The following is a 27,010-nucleotide window of genomic DNA, read 5'->3' as shown; positions in this document are numbered from 1 at the left end:
TATTTTTTAAAATATTCTGAAGATGTTTTAGTGCATAGTTCACAATGAATTTTGAAATATATTTTAATCCTTGTTACCATAAGAGTCTTGGAGTGTATATAGAGGTAGTGTCTCAGAAAATTACATGTTTTACACACTGAAGAACTTTATTTAAGGAAAAGCAGCTGAAGAGACAAGACTGCATCCAACACATTTAATGTGAATATTTCATTTTGTTTTGCCTTTAGGAAACTTACAAAATGTGTAGAGAATTTTCGCACAAAAACTGGCTGGTATTCTACAAGGAAAAAGGGTGAGCTCTTTGTTATAGAAGATTTAAAGTGGGATCCTTATTTTATCCCTTCTATTTCCTCCTTTAATTATACTTGTTTATTATAAAACTAACGTTACCGATTATAAATATTGTATTCTAGACATACCTTACTGCACATTGTAGAACGTTGAAGAACACATAAGAAAACACGGCGCTTATAATCCTGTAATACAACCACTCCTAGCATAGAAGCTATCACTTCCATGTTTAATTCCTATGCATCCCCTTACATAGTTCAGAGTTTTATATATGTTTTATTTTTTTTTATTCTTTAAATTGAAGTACAGTCCATTTCAATGTGTCAATTTCTGGTGTGCAGCATAATAGATCAGTCATATACGTACATACATATATCCCTTTTCATATTCTTTTTCATGATAGGTTACTATATGATATATAATTCCCTGTGCTATATGGTGGATATATTTATATATTATAGTATAGATACTGTATATAGATATACAGTAGATGTTTTCTCAGTTAACATTTTTCTATGTCATTATTTAGTCTTAAAAACATTGTTTTTAGGGTTGCCTTATGTGTCATGAAATAATTGTGCCTTGATTACTCAGCCACGATCCTCCCTATCTCCTTTCAGAGAGCCTTCTCTGTTTTTCAGGAACAGCCTGGCTGTGCTGGATGTTCTAGAAGGATGCACTCACACCATCTCCCTTCCCATCAACCTCAAGACAGTCTTTCTCGTGGCAGAGGACAAGTGGCTTCTGGTGGAAAGTGAGACAAATCGGTGGGTGGATCTCCAGAGAACTGCATGGAGTGTGCCGTTGCTCAGTCCTTACTGCTCAGATCTCTGACATCTTGCAGCCCTGACTGCCTGTGTCTGTCTTTGAACGATTCCTGGATTTGGCAGTATTGCTATAGGCAAAACTTCGAAGAGGGGAGGGGAAAATTTAAATACATTAAAAGTCACTTCACAGAGTAGTAATCAAGGTGTTTCAGGGAATGACCTTCCAATTAAATTATGTAAAAACATAATGACTTTCACGGTTGATCCATATTTCTTTGGGTCTTTTCCTGTTACCACACTGAGAATTCACCATATTCTTGCCAACTAGAGATGCTTTAAAGGAGATGCTCAGTTCACCCTCTTTTCAAAGGGCCCCATTCTCCAAACCAGTGCTGCGGCTTTGTTGCAACTTCACAGAACGTGCCCCTTAGACGTCTAGTCCTGCTTTTGTCTTGTGTGCTCTTGTTTGGTTATGTTTATGTTTGTGTTGCCTCCTCCTCGGGCTGTGCGCATCTTGATGAAAAGGGCTTGTGTACACTTGGCTTAAATAGCGTGCACAGTGCATTTTGAGTCCCCCTCCCTCATGCATTACATCTGCCTGCTAAATGCGGGTTCTCTGCCCCTCTGCTGACAAGCAGAAGTGGCCTGCAGCAAAAGATTCCTGGCTATTTATGCATCCCTAACTTAGAAGTCTTACAAATAGGTAGATCAAGAGGATTTCAGCCGTGAGGGCTTCTGTCCCTTGGCTGGGCGCGAATCAGAGGCTGGGCTCTCTCTTACTAGCCGGCCAGTCACATCACGCGCAGGCTCCATGATAATACGGGTGTGTCTCTTTAGAGTTTCTTTCTTTTTTTAATAGCCCTTCCTCTTATAAGAAGTGTTGGATTTTCAGTTAACACTTACTACTGCATTGTATTATGCACTGCTCTTTATACAGTGCTCAGAAGTTATGTTTTAATTCATGATAAAACTCTGAAACTGCAAAGAATATTAAAAAAAAAAAAAGGCTTTGGGGAAATCTCTGAATTTTCCTAGTCTGGCCTCACGGTTATTAGAAAAGGACTTTTCACTCAGATAATTTGTTTGTTCACAGGAAATATCTTTTAACTAAGCCTGCACACATCGAATCTGAGGACAGTGGGGTTTGCCAGTTGTATGTGTTGAAAGAGGAGCCACCTAGCTCAGGCTTTGGAGTCACACAAGGTAAACACTGTGTTCTGTGTGTGCAGGGCTATCCGGGTGCACGCCGGAGTTACATCAATGTATGTTAACTTTATACTAAAACTGAAAACTTAGGCACTGCACTGGAAATAGTAAGTAAGAATCTTCCATCTTTCAAGTTCTGTCTTTGAATGTTTTTAACTGACAGGACAGAGTTTTTGTATGTACATGGGTTCCAAGTCTATTTTTGGATTTAATCATTTCTTTTTTTACAGACCATCAGGATTTCTACTTTATTCATCACAGTTTTGGGGCATGAAAAGTACTTATGAGAAAAAAATCTAAAATATACCATCGCTAACACTGAGTTGGGTCCATTTCACATCTTTCTGCAGAGTGCTGTTAATATTAATCCTGATTGCTAATAGAAATTTGAATTCCATAAATCCTTGAAATCACTCTGAGAAGATGCCATGATGGTGAAAACTGAGTTTTCTCACACGAAAGGCCATGAATGCCATGGAAAACGTTTTCTCTTTTTTCACTTGTGCTTTTCTGTTTGAGTTGGTGAGAGTGAAATCTTGCAAAAATTAATTCCTGAAGCATTTTAGGGCCATATGGTGTTTAATGTTTCCCTGACACTTTTCAGAAACAGACTCCAGCATACCTCATAAAATTTCAAGTGATCAGCTATCATCTGAAAAGCTAAGTTCAGCTGTGGGACAAAAGATTGCCTCTCCTAACCGAGTCCTCTCAGATGAGAATAGTTACGCTACAATCGTTGTTGGGTTCCCAGATCTCCTGGTAAGCATACATTTTTAAATTATTAAATAATTATTTTCCTCCTCAATTTGGCATATAACCCATAAGCGTATTTGATGGGTAATTAAAAATGTAATATTTTCTGGTAAACATTTCAGACCAACATTCTGTTCTCCAGATCAGTCATTAAAAAATGCAATCTATATGATTTCATTGCTTTTTAAAAATTGACATTAAAAGTGCAGTGCAAGTATATAGTTTTGTAAAGTAAACCAGGATTCTCCATTCATGAGTGTTCATGTGACAGTCAAATACTTAACCTGCTGACAGTGATTTCGTATCATGTTGTCTTCATGTGTGATCATGTAATCTGTCAAGAGGAACAATTTGAGACTAAAAAAATAACATGTCTTCTAGAATTTTTTAAAGTGAAATATATTGGAGTCTCATTACTGTGGATTAAATTTTTCAATGCCTATGAACATCAATTCACTTTCTGTTGGGTTTTTTGTTGTTGTTGTTGTTGGGGAAAGGGAAGTAATTAGGTGTATTTATTTATTTTTAGTGGAGGTCCTGGGGATTGAACCCAAGCCCTCGTGCATGCTGAGTATGCACTCTACCACTTGAGCTATGCCCTGCCCCTCTTTTATTGGGTTTTGCTCTGCTTTGCAGCATCCAGATTATACTATAAATGCTGATGGTCTCAATCTAATTTGCTTTTAAATGGATTCTTCTGCTGTAATTTACTGTTGTTTATAAAGAAGAGGCTATTTGCAATTGAAGTGAATTTGGGTGAAAACACGCATGGCTTTCCCCTGATGGAAATGTGAGAAAATGAAATACAAAGGTTATTTCAGTCCAAGTTGCCATCTAATAACCTCAGATATAGCTCCGTGTGTTCTGATTAAACATTTAATTTTCATAATTTCCTTTGTAGCTTTTAGCTGGGATGATAGAATCATTTAAAGATAAAAATATTGGCTCTGCTTAGTAGTACACCAATCTCACATACTTCAAAATTTTAATGTAGTTAATGAATGATGAGTACTTCAGGGTATAAGACTTTTGAAATCCAAAACCCAGAGGATAATATGTGGCTTAGGACTTTGCCATGTGTCTTCCTAATTATCAAGTAAAAAGCATTTGCTACAGTATTATATAACTGAAAATGAAACATGTTATTGGAATACAGCTTCTGCCATAGCCTTGATGAAAGAGTTGTGTTTAATATGCTTTCTACAATGCTTGCTGCTAACAGTAGAAAAAATACTTCAGCTACTTTTCTGGAGGGAGAACTATTCTCAAAATTCATGTTTTGATTGAAGAAATTAGTATAGAAATATAATGTTAGCATAAAAAGGTAAGAAACTATACAAACTACTATATACAGATTAGATAAACAACAAGATCCTGCTATATAGCACAGGGAACTATGCTCAACCACTTGTCATAACCTATAATGAAAAAGAATATGAAAAAGAATATATATATATAACTGAGTCACTATGCTGTACACCAGAAACTAACCCAACATTTTAAATCAAATGTACTTCAATTTAAAAAGAAAAAGGGTGAGAAAGCTAAGTATAAGATTCTGTTTGTACTGACCCTATAGAAACCCTTTATAGACTGTAGGATTAGGGACCTTGTTAAATTAAAAGCTCTGTCCCCTGTATTTAGTACCCACCATATAGAAGATGTTCAGTGAATTTTTGTTCAATGAAGGATTAGACTCAGACAGCCTTTCAGCATTTTATGATAGTAGTCATATTTTTTTAGACCCTAACACAGAAGTCAGGCACGGCACTATTCTAAACTCTTTCATACATGATAATTAATTTTTACAACAATTTCACAGGGTTTTATAGATGCAGAGAGAGTATATTGCCTAGGCCACAAAGATAATGAGTAAGGGAGCTGGGGTCTGAGCTCAAGGGTGATTGACCCTCAAACCCTTATCCCTTCTACTGTACCACAGTGCCTTTCTGCCTTTCTGTGAATTTCTTTTGATTCTTCCTAAAACCATCAACAAATGGATAAGTCGCCTCTTATTAACTTTTTATAGCATTATCAGAGACACCTAAACTATTATAAACATATTATAACTTTCTTAACCTACTACTAAATGGCTACGAAAACCTACAGCAAGTAACATCCTCAGCAGTGAAACGTTAAAAGCATTCCTTTTCATATCAGGAGTAAGACAAGGATAGCCACAATCACCACTTCTATTAAACATTGTACTGAGCATCTTAGACATGATTCATTAAAATTTTTTTGATAAATTGAATTTCATCAAAATTTAAAACGTCCTCTCTGTAAAAGGACACTGTTAAGAGCATGAAAAGACAGTCTGTAGGCTGGGAGAAAACATTGGCAAATCACATTTCCAACAAAGGACTTGTATCCAGAATATATAAAGATTTCTTAAAACTCAAGAGTAAGAAGATAAATAATCCAATATAAAATATGGGCCAACAGTGGCCCAGTGTGAGATGTCAAAGGTCAGAGCCTGAGCAAATGAGAAAGGTATCTGTGATTGGGGAGAGGGTAACCACCGGTGACAGGACTCAAGTCCAGCCGGGATGAAGATGGCATCTCCATGACGGGGCAGCCTGATGTGGGATGTGGAAACCCAAGTAATGTGAAGAGTTCGTCAGTGCATGAACGTAGCTCAGTGTGGGCTATCAGGACCAAGCAGAGCGAGGAGGGCATTTGGCTGGAAGAGAGAGTTAGTGGTGGAGATGGGAGATGAGTCACCTACAGTGGAACCGAGCGAAAAAGTAAATATGTTAAGGATAATGAAGTCTAGGTTTCTCACTGTTAAAGAAGGGAGTTACAGATACAGAAGGAAAGGAAACTAGAATGAGCCCTGTAGTTGTTGGATCAGAATTGGATGTATTTGGGTGAACTCACAGGTTTTCAATATATTTGAGTAGACATAGAAATCAAATGGGAGGTAAATGTGAAAAAAATGAGCAAAAGCCTTGAATGGACACTTTACCAAAGAGGATATATAGATGGTAATGAAAAGATGTTCAACATCATTAGTCATTAGGGAAGTGCAGATTAAAGCCTTGATGAGATGCTACTAATACTTATTAGAATGGCTGAAATTAAAAAAAATTAAATACCGACAATACCAAGTGCTGACAAGGATGCAGTGCAAATGCAACTGTCATACACGTTTATGGAAGAGCAAGGGCAGACAGTAACCAAGACATTCCTGAAGAAGAACCAAGAATAAAAAGCAGTACGTGCCCTACTAAATTTCAAGGCTTTTATGAAACTTTATTAACTAAGACCATGTGGTGTTGGCCTGTAGGTAGAAAAATATACAGTAGAACAGAACAAAATGCCCAGAAACAGATGCATGCACACATGGAACTGATTTATGATAGCAGTGCTGATCGGTGGGCAGAGGTTAATGGTATTTGGACAATTAACTATCCACGTTCAAAAAGGATCCCTGCCTCCCTACCACTCACGAACATAAATTCCTGATGGGTTAAGGCATTAAATGTGAAACATGAAACTTCGAAATGTTTAGCGAATGCATGGGAGAATATGATCTTGGAGTAGAGAAGGGTAAATACATATATGGTAAAAATTTAAAGTAAAGCAAGAGAAAAAAATAACACAAAATTCCAAAAGAGGTAACGTTTAGGGAGGATGAAAGAGAGGTGATTGGGAAGGGGCCCTCCAGAGGCTTCAGAAATACTGGTCATGTACTATTCCTTATGCCAGACAGCGGGTGTACTAGGTGTTTGTTTTATTTTTAAATTAACTATATTGTTATATTCCCTCTGTTTAGATATAATTCATTTCAAGACAGAAAACATGTTTTGTATTTCACACTTGTCTGAAAATTGTGATTATCGATGAAGCAGCTATCTTCTGTGCCAAATTCAAAAAGTTTTAGGAATAATTTGACTTTCTTATGTTGCTGAAGTCTAAGTTTATCACTAGCATCTGCTTAAAGGGCTGCATTTTGAAAGTTGTGAATGTAGTTTACTTTAATCTCTCCCTCTCTCTTTTTATTTTAGTCACCTAGTGAAGTTTATTCTTGGCAAAGGCCATCATCTTTGCATAAATCAAGGGTCACTGATACAACATTCTATGGAGGAAGGAAGAAAAGTGGAACTCCAAAACAGAGCAATTGTGTGACTCTTTTGGATACTAATCAGATAGTCAGAATTTTGCCCCCAGGAGAAGTCCCTCTAAAAGATATCTACCCAAAAGGTAAGAAACTTACCAATTCCTAGTTTATCAAGGTAGTCAGAGATAGTTTGCCTATGGTAGGGATATTTAACTTATCGTTATTACACTGTATTTATAAATATGAATAATTCTAACAGACTATAGTAGCTAAAAGACCTATGTGTGCTCAGAAAGTTTTCACTAAACTTCTCACAGTATGTGATTGTAGCAGTTGCTGTTAGAAGTCATCTTTGGTTGCATTGCAGTCTCTAATTTATATGAAGGGAAACTGTCGCAGAGAGGTAAAATAACTTGCTGGGGAGAGGGTCACCCCACCGGTGGCCAGCAGATCCCAGATTTGCACCAAAGTCTTTCAGTCCAAGGCTACAGCTCTTCTTACTGAACCACACTGGCTTTCACTATAAAGGATAATTATGAAAATTTTGCATCATTAAGCCACTGCCTCATAGTGGTAGTAATATATTGTCCTGTGTTTACATTCATTATATTAGTATAGACTTCATAAATATAATACTAAATGTATTATAATGATCAATTACTGGGTTTTAAAAGTCCTGGTTATATGATAATGTTAGAGTTAGTTCCTTTCAAATAAATCACCATTTCCTTAAAATATGTTCTATGGTGGAAGAATCGGGTGCATGCACTGACAGTTACAGTACAGAGCTGTGATAGGGGTGTTCACAAGGTGATATGTTAACACAAAGAAGCTTACAACCCAGACTGGTGATTATGAGCTGACTCTTGAAGGGTGAGTGGGAGTGAATCAAATGAAGGAATTGTTCCAGGAAGAGAGGACCCCGGGTGAAAGGTACAGAGACCTGACAGAGCACTCCAGGAATTATAAGAAATTCTATACCAGAATTCAGTGTGCTGTCGTCCACCCAGAATGACCTGGGGGTCATTCCCCATATTTCTTCTCCCTCCTCCTCCACATCTAAGCCATCATCAATCACCAAGTCCTTTTGATGCATCCTTACTATGGTACCCTGTATCCACCCACTTGTCTACAGTTCTGTTGCCAGCATCCAAATCACCACCATCTTGAACTAGAATATTGCAGTAGCCTCCTGACAGAGTTCCACCTTCCAAGTCTTTCCCCACACATCAGACAGAGTGATGTTTTTCAAGTATTTTATTGTTCTCATTTGTTCTTATTAAGGTCCAGTTTACATACAGTAAAATTCACCTTGTTTGTATAGTGGTGTGAGTTTGACAAATAAATGTAACCATCACTATAACTGATAGAGAACAGGTCCATCTCCCCACAAAAACCTCCCCCATGCCGCTCTGCCATCAAGCCCCCTGCCTACTTCCAAACCCCACTGATCTGGTTTCTGTCCTTATGGATTTACCTTTTCCAGAACTTCACATGAATAGAATCAAACAGTATGTGGTCTTTTGAGTCTGGCTTCTTTCACTTAATATAATATATCTGAGAATCATTTATGTTGTGTGTACCAGTTGTTTGTTCCTTTTTTATTGCTATGTAGTAGTTTATTGTGTGGATATACCACAGTTTGTTTATCCATTCGCAAGGTGATAGATATTTGGGTAGTTTCCAGTTTGAGGCAATAATTATTAAGACTTCTATGAACATTTGTGCACAGATTTTTAAGCAAACTTAAGTTTTTGCTTCACTTGGGTAAATTCCTAGAAATGACATTTTTACATCATGTGATAAGACAGCCCAGCTGTTTTCCAAAGCGGCAACCCCATTTTGCATTCCTGTCAGCAGTGGGTGAAAGTTCCAGTTGCTCTGCCATCTTTCCAGTACTTGGTATTATCAGTTTTTCACCATTCTAATAGGTTGGTAGTGATATCTCGTTATTATTTTAACTTGCATTTCCCTAGTGCTAATGCTGGGAACATCTTTTCGTGTATGTCTTCATTAGTGATATATGTCCTCAGATCTTCTGCCCACTTTTTGAATTGGGTTATTTGCTTTCCTTTTAATGACTTTTGAGTGTTCTTTATATGTTCTATATACAAGTCCAGTATCAGATACATGCTTTCCAAACATTTCTCCCATTTTGGTGAAGGGCCAAATGTCCTATGTTTTCTTCTAGAAATGTCATGTTTCTAGATTTTACATTTAGATTTATACTCCACTTTGAGTTAATTTTTTTTATATGATTCAGGGTGTGTTTTGAGACTCACTGTTTTGCATGGGGATCGTCCATTGTTCCAGCGCCATTTGCTGAAAAGACTGTCCTTTTTCCATTAAATTGCCTTTGGACCTCTGTGGAAAATCAACTGACCATATGTGGACCTGTTTCTGGATTTTCTGTTGTGTCCCATTGATCTATGTGTCTATCCCTTCACTAATATGACACTCTCTTGATTGCTACTTCAGAGTTTGTCTTTAAGTCAGGTGGTATAGATCCTCCAGTTTTTTTGGTGAGGAACAGTGGATGGAAAATTACTAAGAGGAAATCAGGGGTCAGGGAGGATTTTGACTAACAGGATTCTTGCTGAAGGCAGGCCAGGGTGATCAGATATTACCCGGGAGATGGTAGAGGATCAGGAACCCCATCAGGTATTGAGGCCGAAGGATTCTGGTTAAGCTAACTGAGCATTATTCTTGCTAAAACTGGACAACGCAGAGAACATGGAAGCCCCAAGTCAGGGCCTCATTGGAAGGAGGGTTCAGAAGAACCTGACTAGAGTTAGGGGTAGGGGTAGAAAATTGTTCCCTTCTTCCCTTCTAGGTTTTTTGGTTGATCTAATAATTAAATTGATATAAGACAGATTAACAGGGGAAGAAACTACATGTGAATGGAAATTCCCTAAAGATAGGAAGACTCAAAAGGCAGCTTATGTAACCTCCTGAGCTATGGAAAGGCATGGGGTATGGGGGTACAAAGGGGAGGAATGCCATTCACAGGAAGGCAGAGGAGATGCTTAGAAAATGAAAGTGCCCTTTTATGTGAGTAAGTTTCTTAGTTAAAAAGGTGTCTCTGGAAACAGCTCTCTCCCTGGTACAGTTCTTCTTTCCAGCGTACCTTTAGGCCATTGAGGGGGAGGTAAAGAGCTTTTCCTGAATCTGCTGGACTTTTTTTATTGCCCCCAAAAGTAGCTCAAAATAACCCTCATTTGGGAGAGTGGCCCATTTGTGGTGACAACCTGCTCTCCTTCATTGGTCAGGGGGAGACTCTCCAGCACTGTGCACACTGACAGCTCGACCTCGTTTATTTTCTCTGCTGTACACAAGACAGTTTATTCATCTCTTCTTTGTTGATACACCTTTAGGTTCTTCCCAGGTTTTTTTCTTTTTTTTTTTTTTTTTTGCTGTTACAAGTATTCTTGTACCTGTCTCCTTGCACATATGTGAAGAGTCTGTAGGGTATGTATCTGAGAGTGAAATTACCAAGTTGTTACCCAAAGTTGTTCCAGCAACAGAAAAGCTAAGGATGCTCTCCATCCTCATCTTCTCTTGTAGGGGTCAGACCTTTCATTGAGCATTTTCCTGATTTCTAGTAAGTTTGAGCATCTTTTTATGTGCTGTGATTGATTCTTCTGAAAATTGCCTGTTTATACCTTTTGCCATTTTTCTCTTGGTTGCTGGGAGTTTTATGTCCCTGCATTTGTTTAAGTAGTGTTCCTTAAAGATTCCAAATGTATATAAAGTGCCTGATAGTGTCTGACACATAGGAAGATTTTTTTTAAGTGGGACTGTATTAAAAAAAAAAAAAAACCTAAGAGAATGGTGAAGGGAGATCTCAGGATGCTAGCTGTGCACAGACCTAGGGGTCGACCAGTTTCTGCTAGAAAAGGTGAGAAAGTTCCAGGAGAGATTCCTCGAAGAAAGTCAAATGGATAAAAACAATATATTTGAACATATTTAGAAATGTCGACAATAGGAAATACCTGGAAGCTGAATTTGTGCTCAGTACATGAAAAACGAAACCAACAACAAAACGTGATTATTCACTCCATGAAAAGAAAAAGCAATAATATTATTATAAGACATAGCTTAGCTGTAAGTAGCTTTTGTATAATCATACTAATATAAGTACCGGATGTTAATCTAACCAAAAATTATCATATAAGTATATTAGGGGATGGGAAAATGAGGTGTTGAGCAGGAGGAAGGGTATATGAAAAAGAGTTAAACTCTCATCTGACATGGTGGGAAGTCAATAAATAATGCCAAAAACGAAAACATCAAGACAGCACCATAAAGATGAAGGTGAATAACAAAGAAACAGCTTTGAAAAGTTGAAAGTGTCTCTGGGAGCAGGAAATGAGGGCTGAGAGGAGTGAAGTCAGCACAGTTTTTTCTTTCTGCCTGTTTGACTCTTGAATCTGTGTGCATGTAGATCTTTGATGAAAATTCAAACTAAGTTAATTTTTTGCAGTAAATAGAATCCAACCATCTGATTGGTCGGGAACCAATGCATATCAGCCTTTTATTAAAGAAATCTATAGAGGCCGTAAAGGCTGCCCTCCTGGTGGCTTTTACCAAGATGGTATAACTTGTGGTTAATGCAGGTGGGGAGAGATTTGCACTTTTCTTCCAATCATTTTTCTTCTAGTTAAATGTTAGCTTTTTTTTTTTTTTAATCACAGCCCTCAGCTCTTTAATCACAAAATAATGACTCTTGCTTGAAAGCTGTACACTGTTTTTTGAACTGTGAGTAAATTCAAAGATTTAGTATCAGCATGATTGCAGGGCACACATCGCTCTTTTAATCTGTGAATGCAGGAGTGCATGAAGCCTTAGTAGTTAGCAGATGTACATCAAATTACATTGCTTGAAGGAGTGAATTTTTTATGTATAACTTCCCCTTCCCTCTGAAATTGCTCGTAGTTATTTTGACTGACAGTTTTTATACCTCCTCCTAACTTTGGCACCGTGCATCCAAGCTGTCCCCACTCTTCACGGGAACTGTGTGCTAAACACTGAGGCAATGACTTCTCTTTAATCGTTAGTGAACTAATCCCTAAATATAATTTATACTTATCTTCAAAATCCACCTGGATTATAAATGTAATGGAAATTTCCTGAGCCTCCATCCTCTCTACAGCGTCGAAACATTTAAAATGAATAGACAAGGATTTGGCTAAGTTTGAAGGGAAATCTGGCCACGTTTTCATTTCCTTAATTCAATCATGTATTCTGAGCTGACTTCATCTTCAAATCAGTAAACATCAATTCTGATTATTTTTCAAGCCCTTACCATAACCACCACTCTTATAAAGTGTTTTATAGCCACAAATTGCCTTTTCTGATACGTGAAAACATTTTTTAACATGAGGAGTAAAATTCTTGCTTTCTTCTGAAATAGACACAGCCATTATTGCATGTTCTCATCCTCTTTATTGCCGTGGAATTAATTTGCACAGTGAAAGAAAAGAGAGCTGTCGAAAAAAGCTACTTCAAAATAAGTTGGCTTACTTGGCTCTCCCAGGCAGTCTGAAAGCACTGATGGCAGTAGCTCAGCTTAATACTACGACTTGCGAAAAAGAGAGTGCGTGTAAACGGCAAGCCACATGAAACTTGGTTAGCTAGGCAGTTCAAGTCACCCCAACCGCTTCAGTAACTGGTCATTTTTGGCAAAGAACCCGGGGTCTATAAATGATTCAGCCCACTGCTTAGTTAAGTCCTAGCAGCAGGAACTGTCAAAATGATACATGGTACAAAACGTTGTCCAAGACCGACCGTCCATCCCAGGCAGCACTTCCAGTGCAGGAGGTGCGTGACTTATGATAGGCATGTTGGCTTTATACAGTTGGCCATCTGGGGGCAACTGATTCGGCTGGGTGGTCAGATGACCACAGTGACTCTCTTTCCTTACCCTCTGCTGGCCCTGGTGTTACCTTCCCTTCCTCCTGATCACTTTGCCTCTGAGACTACGCCTTGCCTAGCTCTGCAGCTCATATCTGGCCCCAGGGCTCTGATTCCCACCCTGGAATCCTTTCCAAGACCCTAACGGCTCACAACGATTAAAAAAAGAGTTGAGGGGAACCTTCCTCTGTACACTGTGGGCAGGAACCACACATGTCTCTTTCGTCTCAGTCCCCAGTGCTTCGTATTGTGTCTGGTGCAGAGTAAGCTCAACCACATTTGTTGAATAAATAAGAGTTAAAGTGAGGTTGTCAGACGGCCTACTCAGAAGCCTTCGGCTGCAAATACAAAATGAAATGCTGATTTTCTTATTTTTTGTAAACTACATTGGGTAAATTCAGTGTGAGCATTCTGGACGTCTCATCCTAATCAGAGTGGGACATTGTGCTGTACACCAGAAACTGACACATTGTAACTGCCTGTACTTCAATAAAGAAGTTTTTTAATTAAAAAAAAGAAATGATAACAAGAGACAACAGACAAAAATCTTTAAGCGTATGAGTTCTTTGTAGGGGTGATTTTTTTTTAAAGAGACAGTAGTGACCAAGATTTTGTAAAAATAAGGCTGTTTTTAAAATTGTTGCCCTATGGTCAGCTCAGGTAGGGGCCACGTAGATTTGTGGACAGAGCAGAGATTTCAAAGTCAGAAGAGAGAAAGGCCTGGTGTTGAAAGCCATCTCTATGACTCTCTCAGTAAGTCCCATCATTCTCTGACTTCTGTGAGTCTCAGCGTCCTCATCTCTCAAATAGGAATCCTAGGTCCTTGTTGCTGTCAGTGTTACAGACACTATATATAGACTAAAGCAGAGGTCTTGATGCAGTGGTGGCAGCTGGTGAGGATAAGGGGGATGGTGGCACTCAGGGCTTTGGGAAAAAAGTTAGTAGACCCCTGGTATTTGCTGGGAAACGACTCTAGAATTGGGGTTGGGGACTCTGGCCCACATACGTCATCACCCTCCCCTTCCCCACCTTTTCATATTCTCCAAGACCCACAGTCCTCACCCCACTGCCTGATCCTCACCTCACCTTCTCCTGTCTGCAGGGCTGATAGTCACAGCCACTGTGGATTGAGCAACTGCTGATTGGGGGTGAATAATGTTGATGATACTCAGATGCTGAGTGTCTGAGTTATCCCCATTTCAGAAATGATGAAGGCAGGTCTCAAGAGATAACTAACCTGACCAGCATAAAACTCAATTAGGGAATGTCAGAGCCAGGATTTTCTACCAGGCCAGTCTGATTTCAAAGTGGGTGCTGATTCCATGATGTTATACCATCATCATTGTGACTTCCTCGGATGGAAAAACAGAATTCAAATGATGAACTGTCTTCAGATAAACGATAAGTGCTAAACCGTTGACCCATCCTGGGACTCCATCAAAGAAAGTGAAAAGAACTGGGGTAATTTTCGGACAGCGAAGAATCACAGACAAGCAGGCATCCATTTGACAGTCTCTGTATTTCCCCTAACAAAAACATAACTGTGAGAGTCTAGCCTTGAAGCTGGACTTGGCCGGCCCAGGACCTTGTCACGTGGGTCTCAGGGTTCTGCTCTAGGCTACTGATAATTTCATTCCACTTTTAGCAGCATTCATGCTTTCTTTGTGTCCTGTTTTTGTATCATGCAGTAATTTAACACTCAGTTCATGTCTTGACTTGTTTGCAGATGTTACCCCTCCACAAACAGCTGGCTATATAGAAGTCACTGATCTCCAATCAAAGAAACTCCGATATGTCCCTATTCCTGGGTAATCCATTTTCACCTTTGTTCTTAGCTTGTATGTCAGATAAAAAATGAGTGAATTCTTACCAAGTACCTTGAATAAATGTGTGCTTTTTTTGCTTCCTTAAATAGCAAGCTCTTTTTTTTTTTTTAAGTTACAGTTGGTTTATATCTTGCTGTTCTGCATTTTTTACTGCCATTTTTATTTTCATTTTGGAAAAATGTTCAAATGTTACATGGGTATAAGTCTAACAGCCTTCAAGCCTTCATTTCTCTTTTTGGATCTGTCCTAATGATAAATTTTTTGGAAACAGCATTTTTAGTACTGCGAAAAAATTTTTCTATTTATGAACTTCAGATATTAGTTTTCCGAGGTAAATGTATTCCAACTGTCAAAGAAATTTAAATAGCATTTGTTTAATAGTGTTTTTAAAGATGTCACTGTGCATCTGCAGTTGTGAAGACCATACACTAGCCAAAGGATTCCAGAGATTTGGAATGAAACTCATTGTCATTGGCTGCTTTTATTATTGTCCAGTGGTGGAAGCAAAGAATTCAAACCAGCTGGACTAAGGATATGAAAGGAGAAACAGTGATGCTCCATCTCTTCCTTGAGAAACACAGGAGTCCTCACCTGTAGTGCATCCCTTTCTGGATGCATCCATGCCTGATTTCCCTCTCTCAACCTAAGTGCACACCAGCTTTTGTCTATATTGATGTCACATCCCCTCCTCATGTAAACTTCCTCCCAGGCGACTGAGCCATCATGACACAGTGGTGAAAGCCTCACCTGAAATCAAGGGCAGGAAGCCTGGAGAACCTTCCAGTGTCAGAGGAAAGCCAGGGACCCTGGAACTTGTCAGTCACCCAGACATCACCAGACCTCCTGTTGACCCACTCCAACCCCAGAAGAAAATCACTCAGCATGAACAGTACAAAATTACCCAGAAACCCAGTTTCATTTCTTAGGACCCTTTCGTCAGGTTCAAGAAACATGAATAACAAAAGCATTATTCAAAGAAATAGATGTACTTGTTCCAACATATACAAGTGTGTCTTCTGGGAACATCTTTAATATGTCAGTTTAATGAAAAATGGATTTTCGTCATTTGTGGAAATTTTTTATTCTACGTTAATTGTATGCTCATTAAAATATACTATTGGTTCATGTAACAAAAGCAAAGAACAACTTTTTTTTTTAATTTCTAGAGCATGATGATTTTTTTCAATATTTCTCTTAATTTCTCCCCATTGGCCCTAGCTTTTGATTTCAGTGTTTTTCCCTTTTAACTTCCTGTGTGAACCATGTTATACCTGCCCTGGAAATAAGTCTGGAAGAGCAGCTGTATATCGTCAGAGCCAGCTGGTCAGCGCACTTCCTTCACTTGGTGCTGTGCTGTCCAATAGGAATAGAACGTGACCTGTACACGTGACTTTGTTTTCTTAGTAGCCACGTTTAAAAAGTAAAAAAATATAAGAAAAGAAAATACTTTTAATAATACTTTTTTAACCCATTATATTTAAAGTATTACTATTTTGACATGTATTCGATATAAAAAAATTAATGGTATTTTGCATTTCTTTATTCCTCTGAATCTTTGAATCCCAGTATGCATTTTGCATTTACGGAACATCTCAATTTGGACTTGTCAGATTTCCAGTGCCACGTGTTTAGAGCCTGTTCTTTGTCAGTATATCCTGAGTTTCTCTTGAGATTAACTATCGCCATTTTTGGCATCTGTGTAATCCAAGGGAACAACCCATCTGGATTTCAGTTTTGTTGCTCGTTGCTTAAATTTAGCAATCTGCTAGATAGCAGGAATTTTCCATTTGATGGCTAACCTCAAATAACAGAAAATACAGGAAAACTATATGTAACCACAGGGCCAAAATGAATACGTCTCTGTCGCCCTCAGTAAAATTTGAGCATTATTCCTCAAATGTTTGTATTATTTCCGTTTGTAAAATGACACTACTTAGCTCTGATGTGTGGCTGTATATAAATCTGGGCTTCACTCTGCTATAATTCTTTGTGTTCCTTAAAGACTTTGTTATTTTGTGTAGGGGGATGTGCTTTTTTATTAAAAAAAAAAAGGGTGAAGAAGAGATTCTAGACCTGGTGTGCAAATTTGTAGTAAATATGTGATTGTTCAGCATTTTGTTAATATATTAAAGAAATTGTCCTTATAAATTTAAAGTTTCTTGGTGGAAAATTAAATATGCAACCAGTAGGTACTGTGCTCAATAGAATCAGACACCCTGAGTGCTTGTGGCAGAATTTCAAGCATCAGAGTTTTAGGTGGATAAGTTTCATTATTCTTGAATAGCCTTTTACGTCATCATCTGTGCCCACTAATTCTTTTCCTAAGGCAAACATTTTTTGAGAGAACGCCAAGAGATGAATCCTGTATTATGCCCAGTGTTATATCCTTTGAGTCCTTCTAGTACTGCAAAGCAGTTCTGGAACACTTGGTCCCATCCTGCTGTTATTGTCCTCTTTATATAAACATTTTCTAAGACCGCTGTGTCCCAGAGTAGCTGACTTTGTCACTCTGTTTCGTATCTACTAAGGGAGACTGCAAAAAATGTTAAAGTAGTCTTGATTTATTCTTTAGTATATTATAAGAATTTGCCTAATATGTGTAGTAGTTTTGTGGTTTTCATAAATCTACAGACAGTTTATTATGTTTTTATTATCCAATGAAACCATCCCTTTAGACCATGTATTTCATACGAAAAATATCAGCTGTATTTATAGAGAGCCAATGCTGGTAATTAAAATTTATAATTCTAACTCTGTTTCTTTTGTATAGTGAGAGCTATACTCAGATAGAGGAAGAATGCAGGTCTCTCTTATAGGTAAAAATTGCATTCCTAGAAGTGACTGTCTATATCAGAAATATGAATATGTATGAAATATATAAATAAGAAATATATAAATTCCTTCTTATAAATCCATATAACTTTCCAAGTTAAAAAAGGCAAAATATCAAATGTAAATGTGGCTAAAACACATAAACAAGACACCACTTTCAGCACTGACCCCTAAGGAGTGAGTCCTGCAGGTGTGCAGGTTGTGGGTTGGTTTAGAGTTCCTTTCTTCCTGACCATGAATACTAATGTCATCTGGGGGGTCCACAAATACAGGAATATATAAATAACCAGTAAATAATTGTATATTTTTTCCTTACAGATAAATCTGTTGGTATCGTATCCTTTAATGTGCTTACTATGAGAATTCTTTATAGCAAGTGTAATGAACATATCATGTTCAGCAAGCTCCATTACCTGGACTTCCAGGTGGCTGAACACTGTGGTTTCCTTTACAGATCAGAATCTCTCTCGCCATATACCACGTGGCTGTCTACTATTTCGGACACAGATGTGCTGCTGGCTGAGTGGGGCAAAGGTGGCGTTGTTACTGTTGATATGGGAGGTCGCGTCAGGCTTTGGGAGACTGGACTTGAACATCTGCAGCGGTCACTCATGGAATGGAGGAACATGATTGGACAAGAAGGTGACAGACATATACAGGTAACACTTGACTCGACCTTACCTCTTAAAGGTACACATTCAGTTACAAATTTAGTTCCAAATGCCGCAGTCGTGAAAAGTTCTGGCCCCACCCAGTGTCTCAAATGTCATTGCTTAAAAAGCTAAAATAATTTTTGGACTCAGAAAAAGACAAATGTTTCCTTCTGGATAGTAAAAATGTGCTTTTGTGCCTGTCAGTGCTTAAATATATAGGTTCCTCACCTCACAACATGCAGATACAAGCATCAACTTTGATTTTTTTAGCCTTAAGCTTTAATCAGTTTGCAGTACCACCTTTGCATCTGTTCTCACTTGTATCACTGTCTTCAGCATCGCCACGTGCTACCAAGGAAACAGAAATACTGAGCATCTAAAATTCAGCGTATTATTATAAGGCCAAAACTTTTAGACTAGAGAAGATAAGCAGAATTATGCATCCAACAGAGATGTGTGTGTGTGGTTTTTATCTTTTACCAACTCCCTTATTGCCAGGTAAGGGGAGTTTAGCAGTCCTAATAAGCAGACCCAACCCTGCACTAGAAAGAAAGATGGGAACAGGTCACCAAAATGGAAATAAACTCAACTTCAGAAATGACTCAGTCACCACCTTATCTAGTTACTGTCTGGAACTAATGTGAGCAGTAAGGAAGGCTGTGTACACATAAATACTAAACCGTGGAGGGGAGGGTACAGCTCAGTGGTAGAGCATGTGTTCAGCATGCACGAGGTCCTGGGTTCAATCCCCAGTACCTCTATTAAAAAAAATTTTTAAATAAATGAATAAATCTAATTACCCCCCCCCCGAAAAAACAAAACAAACAAACAAAAAATACTAAACTGTATTATAAAAGGATTTATTTTATTTGTAATTTATTTTATTCTTCAGAAGAAAAAGTTTTTATTCATTTTAACCTTCAGGAGAAAACTTCTCTGTTTACATTTCATTTTTATCCAGCAGAGAGAAAGGTAGGTTCCTGCCAACTGTGTTGCTGTGCAAAGAACCAGTTAACAAGATAAGAAATTTCCACAAACTAATCTATTGATTTCTGATTAGTAATTACTATTTTATTCAGCTATTTTTGTGATTTTCCTTAAAGAAGTGAGAAATATATGTATGTATTTGTGAATGAATAATACATATTTCTAGCTTATCAGAACTTTTTGAAAATTATGAACCAGTATAGGGCAGCAACCTCAAATCCTTTTGAAAGGGTATGAATATATTAATTTAATTAAGCTAAAATGAACGCATTACTCTAAAATAACCATGTCATTAAGTGCAGTGGCTCTGTCACAGCAGCAGACTGAACGTTGGTCGTTATCCGTAACATTAATTAGAAAATTAAGTAACTATGGTTCTGCTTCTTTTATTATTCTAAAGATTACCTTCATCTCCCTTTGAATTAAGCTCCTTTTTCATTACAGTAATTGATGCCTAATAGTAAATACTGTTGTATTTGGATTTCTTATATGTTATTTCAGTGTCTCCTGTGTTCTAGAGATCAAAGGTCATGTTTTCCCTACGGGCAAGATTCGCGACCTAAATTATCTTTCACAATAGAACTTTTAAAAAGAATGCTACTCATGATTTTGATAACTGGTCTTTGCTGCTACAAAAATTAACCTTTCTGTGTGTTTTAACCATGTAGCTCTTCTCTGTCCAGTGACGTCTCTGAATCTGTTGTGCATCTTTGTAGTCCCAGCTCTTTAGCGTGGTGATTGGCACACAGTAGGCAATTAACATGCTTTTTTAATGCTCATACTCATGTATATGAAATTGAAGCTTTTTGGTAACAAATGGAGTTCTTCTTTTAACTGTCTCAATTTTTCATTTGTTTTTATGTAACTGAGTAAGTATTGTTGAGTGAACATATATAGTTCTTAAGTTAGAAATGAGCAGGTATATAGTATCTTACATCTCAAAAATAATCAGAATGTTTAGCTATAGTATGTAGGGCGATATCTGATCCTTCTCAAACCAAACACCTCCTGGGAAGTGTATAATTTTATGTCTCCAGTTCAGAGTTCAGCAATAATAGAAATAAGACTTATTCAGTAATAAAGTCACATAATTCAGATTTGAGTGATAGTTCCATTCGGAAAATTAGAATAGATGTTATCTAACATTCTCTTTCCATCTCTGATGTTCCTTGATCCACTTTGTTGATATTGAAAATATATACTTATATAAACATACTCAAACCGAGTTATGAACATACATCTTTATGTCTAAACAGACAGAATTCATTGTCCAAATAATCTGCCATTGTGTTCATTTTTGGTCACATCTCTCCTCTTCCTTCTCACTGCTTGGCAGATAATGAGACAGCATATTTAATTGCTTTTATTTAGGCCAGCTCATGTTGTTATTTACAAGTAGTTTGCACAACCAAATCTAAATATGAATCATTCCAGGGACAATGGTAATAACAAGTAAAAGTGTGTCTTTTGCAGCCACACAGCTAGTCGATCCTTTAACCTGTTCCTTGTTTGTGGACCCTTTATTCAACATAGGTCTGCTCCTGATTTGGGAGAAAATACTTTCCATAGAAGTATGGAGAAAAGAGAATAGGTTCTTAGCACCACATTTATCGCTTGCTGACGGCTAGCAGCTTCCCTGTCACTGGCAGAGTAACCTGATCTCCATCTAGTGGCCAAATGGACTTACTTGACATTATGGAAATTAAAAGGCCTGGTTTACACCCAGTAGTTTGAGGCAGCCTCAGACCTGCTGGTATGGGAGGTTTACCCATGCCCATTTGGGGTGATTCCTGTTGGTCGTGAGATGCTCCCTTAGGTCAGCAGTGAACCTGCCACGCCAGTCACCACTCATGGGCTCCCATCGTTCCCTGCTTCCTGTGCATGGTATCAGGAGAAGAAGAATTAGATAAACGACATCAGTTACGTGCTCTGTCACCTTCCTGTGTGATTTTGCTGCATCTCTGCCTTCGAGAGGTATTAGCTTTGGCGCTGTTGTTGCTTTGAATTTTTGTTTTCGTTTAATGCATTCATTGACAGTTTTCCTTCATGAGTCCAGCTTGCAGGAAGGTTTTTATTGAGCTGCATATAAAACGCATTCATTAATTTTACATACTTTGATAGGAACATGTGTTTTTCTGATAGTAAACAGCTATAGCCCATTATTACACATTCATATTTACTACTTTTCAACTCCATATTTTCAGAAGCACAGGTTAATTATAAGCAAAATTTTTCTGACTCAGTTTTATAGTATTCTCTATAAACACAGTTTTCATATTTTTAATTAGTTACCTTTGGATTCCTCCCAAGAGGCTGTTAAAGCTACACCACAGTTTACCTCAATCAAATCATCTTCTCTAAAAATCCTCTGGTGTCTATTCTTTTTTTTTTTTTTTCATTTTTCAGTTTTATTAGGTAGAACTGTTACAATTTAACTACACATATACAATATATTGCATGGAAATACATATACACAATATACTGCAAGTATTTTTTAATTTATATATATGTACTGTTCATTGTTTCTAAGAACATTTAGAGCTTTAGCTTTTTTTTTTGAGCTTTAGCTTTTTAAACGTACATAGTTATCAAAGGAATAAAGCCAACCACAAAATAAAAATTAATTAAAAAAGATACATACACCCCTCTATTAATGGAAGCATTATTTATAACTGCCAAGATATGGAAGAATCCTAAGTGCACATTAATAGATGAATGGATAAAGAAGATGCAGCATATGTATGTAGTGGAATACAACTCCTGGTGACTATTTTTTTTATCTTTTTCATATTCTTTTTTTTTAACATTTTTTTATTGAGTAATAGTCATTTTACAATGTGTCAATTTCCAGTGTAGAGCACAATTTTTCAGTTATACATGAACATACATATATTCATTGTCACATTTTTTTGTCGCTGTGAGCTACCACAAGATCTTGTATATATTTCCCTGTGCTATACAGTGTAATCTTGTTTATCTATTCTACATTTTGAAATCCCAGTCTGTCCCTTCCCACCCCCCGCCCCCTTGGCAACCACAAGTTTGTATTCTATGTCTATGAGTCTGTTTCTGTTTTGTATTTTTTGTTGTTGTTTTTGGTTTTTTTAGATTCCACATGTGAGTGATCTCATATGGTATTTTTCTTTCTCTTTCTGGCTTACTTCACTTAGAATGACATTCTCCAGGAACATCCATGTTGCTGCAAATGGCATTATGTTGTCAGTTTTTATGGCTGAATAATATTCCATTGTATAAATATACCACATCTTCTTTATCCAGTCATCTGCTGATGGACATTTAGGCTGTCTCCATGTCTTGGCTATTGTAAATAGTGCTTCTATGAACACTGGGGTGCAGGTGTCATTCTGAAGTAGGGTTTCTTCTGGATATAGGCCCAGGAGCAGGATTCCTGAATCATACGGTAAGTCTATTCCTAGTCTTTTGCGGAATCTCCATACTGTTTTCCACAGTGGCTGCACCAAACTGCATTCCTACCAGCAGTGTAGGAGGGTTCCCTTTTCTCCACAGCCTCTCCAGTATTTGTCATTTGTGGAATTTTGAATGATGGCCATTCTGACTGGTGTGAGGTGATACCTCATTGTAGTTTTGATTTGCATTTCTCTGATAATTAGTGATATTGAGCATTTTTTCATGTGTCTATTGATCATTTGTATTTCTTCCTTGGAGAATTGCTTGTTTAAGTCTTTTGCCCATTTTTGGATTGGGTTCTTTGGTTGTTTCTTATTAAGTCGTATGAGCTGCTTATATATTCTGGAGATCAAGCCTTTGTCGGTTTCATTTGCAAAAATTTTCTCCCATTCCGTAGGTTGTCGTTTTGTTTAATTTATGGTTTCCTTTGCTATGCAGAAGCTTGTAAGTTTCATTAGGTCCCATTTGTTTATTCTTGCTTTTATTTCTATTGCTTGGGTAGACTGTTCTAGGAGAACATTTTTGAGTATGTCAGATAATGTGTGCCTGTATTTTCTTCTAGGATGTTTATTGTATCTTGTCTTATGTTTAAGTCTTTGATCCATTTTTGAGTTTATTTTTGTGTACGGTGTAAGAGAGTGTTCTAGCTTTATTGCTTTACATGCTGCTGTCCAGTTTTCCCAACACCATTTGCTGAAGAGACCATCTTTATTCCACTGTATGTTCTTGCCTCCTTTGTCAAAGATTAGTTGACCAAAAGTTGGTGGGTTCATTTCTGGGCTCTCTATTCTGTTCCATTGGTACATATGTCTGTTTTTGTACCAATACCATGCTGTCTTGATAACTGTAGCTCTGTAATGTTGTCTGAAGTCTGGGAGAGTTATTCCTCCAGCCTCTTTCTTTTTCTTCAGTAATGCTTTGGCAATTCTAGGTCTTTTGTGGTTCCATATAAATTTGATTATGATTTGTTCTAGTTCTGTGAAATATGTCCTGGGTAATTTGATAGGGATTGCATTAAATCTGTAGATTGCCTTGGGCAGTGTGACCATTTTAACTATATTGATTCTTCCCATCCAGGAGCATGGGGTATCTTTCCTGGTGACTATTCTTATGGTAGCAAAAAGCTTTCAAATGTTATTGTCTAATTACAATAAACTAATCAGAAATTAAATCCTTCATGTATTACTAGTAGAATGTCTTTGAGGCCTTTGAATAGTACTTTCTTAACTATACACTTTAAAAATTTATAAAATCTTTGAAACAGTGTGGGACTGGAACTTACTCATTCTTATAGTTAAGATAGTGCTTGATAAACAGTAGATACAGTAAATATTTGAAAGTAAAGAGAAGCATAGACAAAAATACATAGAAAAGATAACTAGTTTATATTAAGCACCACTAATGTTTTAAAGACACTATTTTAGGAATATGAGTAAATATAGTTTGCTGTACTTTGGTAACTAGGCCTGGCCTTTTCTTTAGCCACAAGTTCAACAGATAATAATTTTTTATTATCTTGGTAAGAGGTTAAGGCCAACTTTCAGTTTTGGAAACCACTAGATTATCAAATCAATACTCTGTTAGTAAGTTTAGTTTTTCACTCTACAGTCTACATTATCTCCAGATCCTCTGTGGAGGTTTACAACTCTTTGTTCTTTTTAAGAAGCACAGTCCACTCTTATACCTCACTCTTTGCTTTGGTCAGTAACTCTTAAAATACTTAACAGTCTGATTTAATGGCTCATTGTTGTAGAATGATACACATTTTATAGGACTGTTATTCATATTTATATCTTTGGGAATCTTTGGACCAGAAAGGCAATGCTTTTTTTTTTTTTCAATTTTATAATTTTCCACCATATCTCCTAGTGATGTGTCAGTAGAACAGGTTTTCATTCAGATGGTCTGGCTGTTTGCCTCGGTGGTAACACTTGGACAATGACTCTAACAAGTTTTCCTTTGCTTGTTCCTGTTGGAGAAATGGCAGCTACAGACATTCATTTGGAACCTAGATTTTGAATAGGGTTTTCAGGTGTACCTGATGAAAATGCAAGATCTCCCCAAGAGTGTAATACCCAGTTGTGTGCTGATAAACCAGCTCTCTGGGTGGGGAGCAGGTTATAATGTTTGCCAATTTTCAAAATGTAACTTCTCCCTCCATGGCTGATTTAAAGCTACCAAATATTAACAGTCTGCTTACAGGATTTCTGAATATTTAACAAGCATCTCCCGCAAACTAGTATAATCTGGCTCCAGCATGCCGCTGGCTTGATTAAGCCTTTAACTAACTCCCCAAGAAGAATTATGACAGTTAGCCTAACCGCGAGGTCCTTCAGAAATAAGACAAAGGAAATGTGGGTAAGAAGAGAGAAAGGCAAAAGAAAAGAGAAAGAGATACCGAGAACACGGATAAGATGGGGTCATGTTATCTCTGGGAGATGTTGAAGCCTGCAGTTGTCCCAGTTAGACTGGCAATGCTCTTCTTGAACCAAGAATTTGGTTGGAGCAAAGAATTGGAGCAAAGTCTGTCCTCAAGTAGGAATGCGCTGGTGAGTTTGTGCATAAGGGCCTCCTTCCTTACAAGCTATTTCAGAAGGAAATTGCCAGTTGATTTTTACATTCCTCCAGAAGGAATGCTTCTCCTGGATCACAAATTTGTCAGTAATTGCTGAATATAACTAAAATTAAGTCAGCCACCACCTCACCGAGACAAGCAAGTCAACAAGCTTACAAGTTTAGAGAGGCTGTGAATTTTCATTAAACTTTTGTGCATATCCAACAAAAAAAAAGATAACCCTATAAATTATGAAAACTGTGGGTATTAGAGTTTTGGGGTAATATTAAAAATAGAAATATCATTTAGCTTTTACGTTTTAGAAAAGGTCTACCTTAGGAAGTTGCTTTTCAAATCCTCAGCAGCAGAAATATTTCAACTCCTTTCTCTCATGACAAACCTTATCATTATTTTATCTGGTACTATATCCTCATTGCATATTGTTTAACAATATAATCAGCAAGTAAAGAAGCAATTTTAGTAATGTTTATTTAAAGTATAAGAAAACAAATTCTGTAATGTATCAGTTATAAACTGAGATGGCAAATGCAATGCATACGTTGACAATCAATGGCGCTAGATTTTTATGGTTCTAAGCTCATTATATATAGTTACATATAATCAACACATCACAATCGTTATAGAAATAAAACCTTGCTCTTACATTTATAGATAAAATTATAATTTTGTTCATAAGCAGTATAGCCTATTGTTTAAAAGTATAAAATTTGCAGTGGTCAAACCCAGGTTCAAACCCACGTATCACTTTTTTATATGATCTTCGGCAAATTACTTACTCTTTCTAATCCTCATTTTCCAATCATGATATAAAGAGAATACCATCATACCTTGCAAAGTTGATGTACAGATGAAATGCATTCATATTTGGCACAAAGTATTCAGTAAACCAATAAAAATTAGAAATGTAGAATTTAGCTCATATTAGGCTATAAAATTCTTTAACGCTTGTATGGAAACAAAGCCAAATTAAAAGGAAGCGGTGTTACCCAAACACCTCATATTAAGTCATGACCCAATGAGTTACATAATTCGTCATCTATCTTAGTGTTCGGAGTGAGGTTTGTTTATAATCCTGTTTAGAAAAGGTTTGGTCAGGCCCAAAAAAGGAATTCAAAAAAAGATGTGTGCCTGAACCTGTCTGCATGAGGAAAAGCAGGAAGTCAGTGATAGGTCAGCAGAGGGTTAGAGTGCCTAGTCTCATGCAAAAGACAAATTAGAACGGGACCGAAAAACACACAGCAAAATATACATCATCCTCAGCCTGAGTCGTGAGAACAGTAAAGAGCAAGCCAAATTTGGAGCTGCCTTTCCTGGTTTTTCTTTATGCAGTGTTCATTTGTCTCTCCTTCTAACATTCTAAAAATGGCTCTCTCTCTATTTTCTCTTGCCTTACAAGGTCAGGCCACAAGTGCCATCTCTAACCTCTCTCTTTGAATAGCTCCACTCATTCTTTCATTTATGTATTTAATTAACATCTGTTGATCACCTAGACTTGCTAGGATAAAGAAAGAAATTAGAGACAAATACAGAGTCAGGGAACTTACAGTCAAGTAGAGCTATAACCAAATAAAGTATGGTGCAGCGTGGTGAAGAAAGTGATGGAAAGGTGGTTAAAGGATCGGAGGACAGCAAAGAATTACAACTCTTTCTTTGGAAGGAGTTCCAAGATAAAATAATACCTTAATCTGCTTTTTAAGGAAGGGGAAAGGATTCCT

General features: G+C 37.4%; 1 protein-coding gene across 3 annotated transcripts in view; it reads left to right on the top strand.

Moving 5' to 3' along the window:
- VWA8 (von Willebrand factor A domain containing 8) overlaps positions 1-27,010 on the top strand; it is a 294,919-nt gene that overhangs the window by 185,178 nt on the left and 82,731 nt on the right. For all 3 annotated transcript variants that reach the window (XM_032496061.1, XM_032496060.1, XM_032496059.1), the window contains exons 31-37: positions 228-292; positions 933-1,058; positions 2,152-2,261; positions 2,869-3,023; positions 7,028-7,223; positions 14,720-14,801; positions 18,106-18,310. In XM_032496061.1, the coding sequence (XP_032351952.1) occupies positions 228-292; positions 933-1,058; positions 2,152-2,261; positions 2,869-3,023; positions 7,028-7,223; positions 14,720-14,801; positions 18,106-18,310 (939 nt within the window). The remainder of the gene's footprint in view (positions 1-227; positions 293-932; positions 1,059-2,151; positions 2,262-2,868; positions 3,024-7,027; positions 7,224-14,719; positions 14,802-18,105; positions 18,311-27,010) is intronic.

This window comes from Camelus ferus, chromosome 14, assembly GCF_009834535.1.
Source record: "Camelus ferus isolate YT-003-E chromosome 14, BCGSAC_Cfer_1.0, whole genome shotgun sequence".
NCBI classification, from domain to species: Eukaryota; Metazoa; Chordata; class Mammalia; order Artiodactyla; family Camelidae; genus Camelus; species Camelus ferus.
The sequence above is the reverse complement of the archived record's forward strand: the minus strand, read 5'-3'. Positions and strand labels throughout refer to the sequence as shown.